General features: G+C 40.4%; 1 protein-coding gene across 1 annotated transcript; it reads left to right on the forward strand.

Annotated features, from left to right (window-relative positions):
* The first annotated feature begins 1,292 nt into the window (after positions 1-1,292).
* LOC123145540 (ubiquitin-conjugating enzyme E2 36) lies at positions 1,293-4,238 on the forward strand. The gene is made up of 6 exons (XM_044564973.1): positions 1,293-1,467; positions 2,498-2,556; positions 3,391-3,432; positions 3,507-3,580; positions 3,755-3,852; positions 3,991-4,238. The coding sequence occupies exons 1-6, from the start codon at positions 1,416-1,418 to the stop codon at positions 4,026-4,028; spliced, it is 363 nt and encodes a 120-aa protein (XP_044420908.1). The 5' UTR covers positions 1,293-1,415; the 3' UTR covers positions 4,029-4,238.
* The last annotated feature ends 6,757 nt before the right edge of the window (positions 4,239-10,995 follow it).

Genomic DNA, 10,995 nt, shown 5'->3' on the forward strand with positions numbered 1-10,995 from the left:
TGGATGGTCATTCTTGTTGAGTGATAGCCAGGGCAGCACCACTGTATAAACATATTGATCTGGTGATAAGAGACGGGGGTAGGTTATATGATCGAGGAAAGTCAGATCTGAGCCCACTATGCAATGAACCCTGGATCCTTTTTATTTGTATTTAAAGGTGTTGCTTATTTATGCTCCGGTGTTTATAGTCGTCTTATGTAAAGATTTCTTCTCTCTCATCCCTTTATCACATATGAGTTGTTCTTGATCTTTTATTGTTTGTTGTTGATCCTTGATTTAATCTGGTTAAGAGTAAGATGCACTTTGTTATACTAGAAAGACATGCTCCCAGCAAGTTATAGGGCCCTCTCTTGCTGCCTTAAGTTTGTATGGTAAAGTATGCATCATGTGTGCCTCTGTTTTGTTTCCCTCTTGTATTCATATGTCTTGCTTCACATATCATGGCACTTGATATATGCATGGTTGTTGGCGATCGGACGCCACCACCGCCGCCGATGCCATCATGGCTCTTGCCGCCGTCAAACATTAAGTAAGTCGTGACCTTCTCTTTTTTTGCTTAGTGATATGCGCATGGTTGCAACTACTCTACTGAATACAAAAGAAACATGAGCATGGCAGAGGTTGATTACAAAATTTTTCTTCGTTCTTTCATGTTGGAGTCAGTGGCAGTACCTTGCCAGTTAAATTACCTTCTTTCCTATTAGAAAGCAGTGTATGCTCTCTAGCTACTTAATGTTTTCTTTCTTGGTTGTAGTTTATTTCATATTTGTAGTTTCAAAATGATATGTCAAACATGCTCTAATTTTTTCATGCCATTAGAGATTTCGGCTCATATTACTTTCTCTATGTTTATTGTTGGGTAGTGGTGCTTTACTGATTAGGTATTCTCAATCATGTATCATATCTACGTTCAAAAATATGTTGGAGTCCGTAGCTGCAACCGTGGTTCGGCCTGCAATTCCTGTTGGCTATGCTGATGGCCCTACCGCTGTGATTGACGCCGATGTCCTTCTATAGTGACAGATGTTGCACGCCAGATAGGTCTCGACGGCGTGCAATATTTAGTTTTAGCTTTATTGTGTGAGTTTTTTTTTTGTGTTTTTCTGGTTTCCCATTGGTCCTAAATTGCACATCGAAATCAGTGTAGATGTATTAAGAGAGATGAGCTACTATGTAGGCATTATTTGTTTTTGTTATGTACCTGGTTACTTAATAATCATTCTTAATATTGAAAAGGGACAGAAATAAGCTGAGTATTTGATCTGACTTGGTAGTCTTTGCCGGTTAACACATCTACTCCGGTTTTTTTAGGCTACCATGTAACTAGCTTTTACCTCCCGGGAGTAGCAGCCAAGTTTTTACCAGGTACTCCTCTGGCTACTCCCGGGATCAGCGCCTCGCCGTCGGAGGAGAACATGCGCTACTTCAATGTCATGGTCCTTGGCCCCGCGCAGTCGCCCTACGAAGGCAAGATACATACATATCCCTTTTTTTTTTCTCCATATAAGATATCGTTTGTTTCCCCTGCTGAAATGGTGCGCCTGCCAGTATTACGTGCGTTCTATATCCTGTAATGTCATGGGGGTGTGTACACGGATGCGTAGTGTTGGTGTCCTTCCTTGGCTGCAATTTTTGTTTCTCTATTCTGATTACCTGTATTATGTAGTATCTCTTTGTGGCCTTTCTATGTGCTATATTCTGCTTGTAAAAGTTTCTGCAGATGTGTTGTAAAACAGCATGGATGCTAATGCCACCAGTGAAATTTCTGCTTGTCTGAGTACTGAACAGCTTATAGCAGTAGTGTCGCCATCATGTGCTGGTTCAATTCCATTTTGTTTTGGTCGTGGTTGCCATGCTTCTAGTGTCCTTGTAAGAAAAGTTTACATATCCGTTGTAAGAAAGGTTACACATCCATATTGAGCTTGCACTTTGTTGGTTATACGCCAAAGTAGCTTTACATATCCATTGGGGTTGTAGAAGGTTGGCACATAGGACTGCATGAACCTGCTTTCTATCTGTACTACAAGTTATGCCACGTAGGAAGACCGCCCTTTGCATTTACAGCTGCTATGAGTGTACTCATGATATGTGTGACAAGTTTTGACTCCTTCATGCTAGATCTATGACATTCACATATTAATCTATTAGCCCATGAAAATTGACCATATTGGTATTATAAATGTTGCGTGTAACTAATAAATGGCAGAAATAACACCTTGTTTTCTATTGTTGGATGGTTGGAGAGAACCATTTGTCACTTTACTGCTTAAGCTTATGATGTGCTCTAATTTTAATGGCCTCACTTTTATGGCAAGCCACAAGTTGTCTAAAGCTTAGCTGTGGCAAAATTAGCCTTGAAAGTTCTTACTTCAATTGTCTTGCCACTTGGTATGTCATATCTGATTATGCTAGACATTTTTATTGCGGCAAACATTCTTTTTCTTATTCGTCTATATCCGGTCTCCTGATTTTGTTTCTTCTGCCATGTCTTGAACAGGTGGAGTCTTCAAGCTTGAACTTTTCTTACCCGAGGAATATCCGATGGCTGCTCCTAAAGTAAACTTTTATTTATTCAGTATAAGTTAGTTTTTGTTTAAAGAGCTATTAGTGGAAACTTATAGTACCGTGATGGATGTGCTTGTCTTGGTAAAGTCCTTGATGTAAGTTTCGGTTTGTTTCCTAGTTGTTGCTGCGAATCATTATGTTCAAAATCTATCATGGTGATCTTGGCAAAGTTTGTATGACACTAAAATTCTAGAATGGGGATGGGCTGCCATCTCCTTCTCCTTTGCCTGGTCTCTTTCGTACAATTATACCTGTGGCTAACTGAACTAGCAGATTGTTTCTGTTGCGGTAAAGAAGTATCCTGATAGTTATTCCAACAACCATGAAGTTGGAATGTAACATCACTATGTGAATCTTCCTGCTATGTTTCAACCTTGTTTCATTCATGTATATTACATCTTTTGGGTGGTGCCATTGTTTGTTCTTGACATGTTCTATTCTTTGACTTGCACACCATCATGGTGACCAGGAATACAGCGATAGTCAAGTAGCATGCTGCTAATTATTGTACTATCCATACTAGTAAATTTGTCTTTCTATTCACTTCGTTCATCCTCTGTACAGAGTTCAACACTTTACTTATTTGGCAGTGTTATATGGAACTCTCTGTACATGTGAACCGTAATATAATGAGCAACATCTCAGAATGTTAGTTGTTGCTATCATGCTGAGAATCTAGTTCTGGTTTGCCAACTACTCCCTCCGTCGCATAATATAAGACGTTATTACATCCAATATACTCAGGTGTAATAACGTCTTATATTTGTTGTCACTGGTGTGTGAGGCTTTCTGATGGACATCATTCTTTGGTTGTTTCTGATGCAGGTTAGGTTTCTCACAAAAATATACCATCCCAACATTGACAAGGTATGCAACTGATATTATTAGCGGAACATCATTTTGAATAAGAGCGTCTCATTTCTGATGGATGTAAACTGCAGCTTGGTAGAATATGCCTCGACATCCTAAAGGACAAGTGGAGTCCAGCTCTTCAGATACGCACTGTTCTTTTGAGGTAAGCACTGCTGACTTCCATTGCACCTTTGCCAAATAGTTTTGTTCGTTGACGTATCATGCATTCATGGTAAATATCATACTATCGTATTTCCAGAGGGATGTTCCTGGTATTTCTATTGTCGACGATATTAGTGTACTACTTCACTGCCACTTGACAATATTTCGTCTGCAGCATTCAGGCACTGCTGAGCGCCCCAAACCCAGATGATCCTCTCTCAGAAAACGTCGCAAAACACTGGAAATCCAATGAAGCTGAAGCTGTTGAGACAGGTACGAGGAGACGCTGTCAACAAAGCTACACGCTGAAACTGTGTTTTATGCTCCACTATCCATTTTCTGGATGACATGCCGTTTTCCTCCATTTCTGATTTTCGTGATATCTTAACATATCATTTCTGCACTTTGCAGCGAAGGAATGGACTCGTATGTATGCCAGTGGCGCATGACAAGCTAACGCTGTTATGGATGTAATAACACCGTGTCATAGTTGGGCCTAATCGAAAACCATTTGCTTGATAAAAACACACTTGAAATGATTTGCGATGGACGAATGTATCCAGAGCGGCATCATTTCTAGTTGGTGGTTGTATTTGTGGTGCGTGTTCTGGCACGCTTCATAACTTGCTGCTTATAGAACACGCTCTGTTTCTCGTTCATCTTCAATTGTTTCTCCAATTAAAAGTATCTGTTGTGATCCGAGTATGTAAGCTCTCCAAATGATAATAGTGGCTCTCTGTTTGTATTTCTCCCCTAAACACCTCTGATGATTTGGTTTTCTTTTGGATTTTTTTAGTAATGTTCATTTTTTTTTTCAATCTCCAGTTGCTTTGGTTACTTCTTTTTCCTTTTTCGTGAGTTGAACTGCACATACTTATGATTTTCCAAATCAAATGGTTAATGTATGAATCTCGATGAGTAAGATTGGTTCTGAGTGATGTAAGGTGGGGAGTGCTGTCACTGTTATACTTTTTGCATTGTTCTTATGAAGATTGTAGATTAAACCCAGGTAAGACATCATATGCCAAAAAAAAAGCATTTCTATTGCAAACAATATTATTTTTCTAGGATCTTGATAGGTGTCACGTGTGGCACAAACACATGACAGTTCTGAACAGTTTTTTTTCTGGGTTTCATTTTTCTTTTCGGATGACAACTTTAGTTGTAAAAACCGTCAGGGTTGTATTGTTTTGTGCCACACGTGTGGCACTTATCATTTGGGTTTTGCTAAGTATGGAGCAACCATTTAGAATTTCTTCAAGGTAGTATATTTTCATTCCTATTTACTTAAACAATTTTGTACAAAGGTCAGGCCTGAGCTAGGCCTTTAAATGAAAAATAGCTATAAAGGAGTGAAAATTACTAAAATATATTAGTTCATGCTTCAAATGGGCTTTATTCTTCATTGATACTAGAAGAACCCATTTGAACTCTTCTTCCTATGTGAGGCTCACTGCGTAGAAAACAATGGCGGTAGCGAGCTGGCCCGGCACAATTTAGTTACAGCTTCTACAGGAATTGGTTCTGGGAACCTTTTTCGGTCCTGTTTTTCCTTTTATTTTCTCTGTAGTTTCTATATTTTTATATTGTGGTTATTATAAAAAATTGCAAAATCCAAAATATCTTTAAAATTTTAAAAATGTTCCTAAGTTTCAGAAAATGTTTGTATTTTATCAATAGATATTCATAAATTTAAAATAAGTCTGGTTTTCTTAGAACATTAAATTTTTTTAAAAACTATTTGGACTTCATACTAAAATGTTCAGATTGTTTTTAAAAATAATCACAATAGGTTTAAATAGTGTTCATAGTTTTAGAAAATGTTTTTAAGTATTCCACAATTTTTGAAAGAAAATGAAAAACGAAAAAATTCAGAGAAAAATAGGAAAACAACTCGCTATAGTATCTTCACTATACGAGCCAGCCTAGTCGGTCGCACCCTGTTTGATTGTGTTTTGAATCAGAATGATCGAATCCTTTCAACGATGGTTACATGTCCCCTTTTATATCTCCCGAAGAGACACGACGATCCCTCGAGGAGGCGTCGGTTCCAGGAGATCGAAGGGAGGCGTCGGTTGCAGGACAAACCGCAACGACGGTTTGGGCAAGGGGAGATTTTCCCCTAATTACAGAATTATTTTAACACTCCCCCTAATCTACGCTTGACCATGTAGATCATCTTCACGATTGTCCGGGAAGCTCTATCATCTCAAAAGATTCTCCTTCAAAAGTTCTTCATAAAATCTTTGATGAGGTCCTGAAAAATATACTCACAAAGAAAGATAGCATAATATGATGTCATTAAAATGAGGATATCTCAAGAAGAGACTCCCCCTGACACCTGCAAGTCCCTAAGTCTTCGCATACCAATTCCATGAACACATTTCTGGAATGTAGAATTTGGTAGAGACTTGGTAAATAAATCAGCAAGGTTGTCGCATGATTTGACTTGCAGAATGCTTATTTCCCCGCTTTTCTGAAGATTATGGGGAAAGAACCATTTAGGAGAAATATGCTTGGTCATATTACTCTTGATGTATCCTGTTTGCATCTGCGCAACACAAGCTGCATTATCTTCATAGATAATGGTAGGTGATTTTATCGAACCCATTCCACATGACTGTTGTATGTGGTTTATCATTCTGCGAAGCCATACACATTCGCATATAATGAAATTATTTCAGAATGATTGGTAGATGTTGCCACCAGAGTCTGTTTCGAAGACTTCCATGATATAGCAGTACCACCATGTAGGAACACAAAGCCGGTCTGAGATCTGGCGTTATGGGGATCAGACAAATAGCCGGCATCTGCATACCCAAATACATCAGAGTCCTGATTGTTCTGGAACTGGAAAAATAGGCCAAGATCCTTTGTGCCTTGGAGATATCGAAAGATATTCTTCACTCCAGACCAATGACGTTTGGTGGGAGCTGCGCTATGTCTAGCAAGTAGATTCACTGCAAATGCAATATCAGGTCTTGTGCAATTTGCAAGATACATAAGCGCTCCAACAGCACTAAGGTATGGAACTTCAAGTCCCAACACCTCTTCTCCATCATCCCTTGGTCTGAACGGATCTTTCTCTACGTCTAGAGATCGAACCACCATGGGAGTTTTAGATGGATAGGATTTGTCCATATTGAATTTCTCCAATATTTTCTGGATATAGGCAGATTGGTGTACCATGATTCCTGAAGGAAGATGCTCAAGTTGAATACCTAAGCAAAATTTGGTTTTACCCAAATCCTTCATCTCAAATTCCATCTTTAGGTGATTGCGTGCTTCATCAATGTCTGGTGTGCTGCCGATGATGTTGAGATCATCAACATACACAGAAATGATGCAAAATCCTGTAGAGGACTTCTTGATGAAAACACATGGGCAATCAACACTATTGGAGTAACCTTTCCGAAGAAGGAACTCACTGAGTCGGTTGTACCACATCCGTCCCGACTGCCTTAAGCCATATAATGACTTACTCAGCTTTACACAATACATGTTGCGTTTTGCATTTTTATTCGGGACAGGGATTCCATCAGGAACCTTCATATATATGTCCGAATCTAGTGACCCATAAAGGTATGCGGTCACGACGTCCATCAACTGCATAGATAGACGATTTTGCACTGCCAAGGATATAAGATATCGGAAAGTGGTTGCACTCATTACTGGAGAATATGTTTCAGTGAAATCAATGCCGGGTTTCTGCGTGAAACCTTGTGCTACGAGCCTTGCTTTATATCTCACCACCTCATTGTTCTCATTCCGTTTCCGGAGAAAAACCCATTTAAATCCCACAGGGAAAATACTGGGAGGTGTAGGTACTGCTTCAGTGAATACCTTTCTTTTGTTAAGCGAGGCAATTTCTGCTTGGATTGCATCCTTCCATTTAGGCCAGTCGGAGCGCTTTTGGCACTCAACGATAGACCTTGGATCATGATCAGTGAGAAGAGTATCTGCAATCTTGTCAGCAAAATATATGTCGACAGTCGTAGTCTTACGGTCAAATAATTCTCCAGAATCAACATAGTTGATGGAAATTTCCTGCACCCCTAATGACTCTTCGTGATTTCCCAATACGATCGAGTCTGGGTGTTCCGATGTCCCAGTCAGTTTGTGCACACTGGAACTGGGTTGTGGAGGTTGCCCTTCCACTGGGTGTATACTACCCATCAGGTGTTTGTCAATGTTGAGTTGACCTGCATTTACTGACTCCGAGGTTTTTCTCCTCGATTTCCTTTACTGCTTGCTAGAAGCATGCTCCAGTTCAGAGACCGTACTACTCCCCCTCTTTTTAGGAATAGTGAGTTGAGTGGTTTTTGTTGGTACCTCCACTCTTTCTGGTGCGTTTCTGGCCGGGTTTAAGGATTTTGTAACACCTTTCAAATCAGTAAACGAATCTGGCAGATTATTTGCAAGATGTTGCAAATTAATGATCTTCCGAACTTGAAGTTCGGTCTCTTGGGTACGTGGATCAGAGGATGAAATGGAATGAGCATTCCAATCAATTTCCGGGCATTCTTTCTGGTACTTGAAATCTCCCCTTAATGCCGGAAAATGTTCCTCATTAAATATGCAATCAGCGTGACGGGCTGTGAACAGATCCCCAGTCAGGGGTTCCAGGTACTTGATAATCGACGGCGATTTGTACCCCACATAGATCCCCAACTTCCTGTGTGGGCCCATAGATGTCCGCTGTGGTGGTGAGATCGGGATGTATGCAGCACATCCGAACTTACGCAGATGGGAAATGCTTGGAGGATTTCCACGTACCAATTCCAGAGGGGAAGAACTGTGATATGCAGTTGGCCTCAATTGTATCAAGTCAGCAGCGTGTAAAATAGCGTGACCCCAACAAGAGGTTGGCAAATTGCAATTCGTCAACAAAGGTCTTGCAATGAGTTTGATCCTCTTAATCAATGCTTCAGCCAAACCATTTTGTGTATGGACATATGGAACAGAGTGCTGAACTTCAATCCCCAAAGCCATGCAATAATCATTGAAAGCACGTGAGGAGAATTCTGCAGCATTGTCCATTCGAATTGACTTAATTCGACTTTCAGGATAATGGGCTTGCAACTTAATGACTTGCCTCATTATCTTGGCAAATGCATGGTTTCGTGTGGATAGAAGACACACATGTGACCATCGTGTAGATGCGTCAATCAGAACCATGAAATACCGGAAAGGTCCAGATAATGGCTGAATGGGACCACAAATGTCTCCTTGAATACGTTCAAGGAACTGAAGTGGTTCAGCTTGTATTTTGAGGTGTGAGGGCCTCAAAATTAGCTTTCCCGTGGCACAAGATGTGCACACAAAATCAGAAGATTGAGGAAATTTTGACTCAAGCAAATTATGACCAATGGAATTGCTAGTAATTTTCCTCATCATCCCTATTCCAGGATGGCCTAGGCGATCATGCCAGGTTTGGAATGCGTTAACATTCTGAAAAATTACTTTGTATGCAACATGTTCCACGGGTTTGATGTACATATAGTACAAACCAGACGATAGAGAAGGAATTTTCTCATGTACCTTTTTGCCATATCCGTCATCTTTAGTAAAGAGTAGGTACTCCTCTTTGTTGTCTTCATGGGTTTCAATATGAAAACCATTTTACGGATATCTCGATAACTGATCAGGGTACGTGCAGAATCGGGATACAGTAAAGCATCCTCAATTGTCACATATGTACCACTTGGGAGGGTGAATATGGCACGTCCAGTACCAACAATCACAGTATCGCGTCCAGCGATAGTTAGAATATCTCCATTTGTCTTTTTCAGAGTTTGGAAATATTTCATCTCCCTCAGTATGGAGTTTGTGGCACCACTGTCCACAAGGCATAATTCCTCTTTCATCGGATTACCCCTGTAGAAAACTATATAAAACAAAAGAATTTTCAATAAGAAAAACTCATAGTAATATATAGAATACAATCTTTATTATATCAAATGTGCTGATACAATACAATATAAAGACAACAATAAACTTATGTTCTTATTACAATCATCACAAATGGACATAATTAAGTAGATCACTAAGGAGATTGAGGGACTAGTCGAAGTCGCCAAACACGTTGTTTGCAGTGTACTCAATCAACGTGTTCTCCATTTCAGTAGTAGCCTCAGGCAGATACGGAACCACGGCGTTGCTTGGTCCAGGAGGAACATCGTGCGAACCACCAGCTCCTTTTGCGCTATCCGGATGAAGGTTGAAGTTGGCTTCAAACCTTTTCCCTTGAGGTGCTTTGCGTCCCTGTGATTGCTGGTACAGCATAACCAGATGCTTGGGCATTGTGCACTTTTCAGTAGAATGCGTGTGGCATCCACACTTGTTGCAAAGCTTAGATTTATCAAACCTGGGCTTTGAAGTGCCTTTTCCCTTGCCTGGGTATCTAGATCTCCTGTTCCCATTACGCTTTCGCTTATGCTCGAAATTGGTTTGTTTACCCCGAAAGGTACCATTAAACTTTTGTCTATTTGCAACATTCAGATGGACTTCAGGTAAAGGTTGTGCCCCAACTGGGCGCTGAGAGCCATTCTTAGCGAGTAGCTCATCATGCTTTTCAGCCTGAAGTAACATGTGAATGAGCTCGGAATAGACAGTGTAGTTACGAGCACGGTATTGCTGTTGGAGGATCCTATCTGAAGGGAGCATAGTAGACAAAGTTTTCTCTATCTTCTCCCCCTCAGTAGGTTCCTTCTCACAAAAGCGCAGTTTGGAACATATCTTATGAACAGCATGATTGTACTCACCAATGGATTTGAAATCCTGAAGACGAAGATGAGTCCAATCATGAAGTGCTTCTGGCAGGACTATTGCCTCGAGGGCCAGAAACAGAGTACTAGGAGATTCCTCCTGTAAATACTCAGACTTGAGATCTGGATGAATATGGTGCCTTATGATGAATAAGGCAGCATAATTCTGCTGTTCTGTCAGCGGCGTGGGCCCATCCGGGAGAGGAGTCTCTGGGGGTTGTATTGCACGCGCTATCCCACGGGACGCAAGACTGATCTTGATGTCCATAGCCCATGTAGGGTAATTGTGGCCATTGAGGGCAAGCTCCTCAAACTCTTTGGCAGTCATCTTTGCCTACATGATGAACCAGAGATAATGAATTTACGGGTGGTAAATTAAAACCATCATGGTTCTGTAATAAGAACGCAAAAATTTGATGCTCAAGTGTAAAACTTGAAAAATTCTCAACCTCAATTATGTGAACATAACACTTTGAAGATCACTTAGATCTCACAGTATTAGGCTATATCGCCATTACCTTGTGTATGCTACAATTCAGATATAAGGAATACACGTTGGAGGTAATCGTTTGTCGAGAATGACAAAACGTAGACCTCACAGTAAGAGAGGATAGTCTGCAAATGAGCAGTAGATCACAACTCATTACCT

The sequence above is a fragment of the Triticum aestivum genome, chromosome 1B (genome assembly GCF_018294505.1).
Source record: "Triticum aestivum cultivar Chinese Spring chromosome 1B, IWGSC CS RefSeq v2.1, whole genome shotgun sequence".
NCBI lineage: Eukaryota > Viridiplantae > Streptophyta > Magnoliopsida > Poales > Poaceae > Triticum > Triticum aestivum.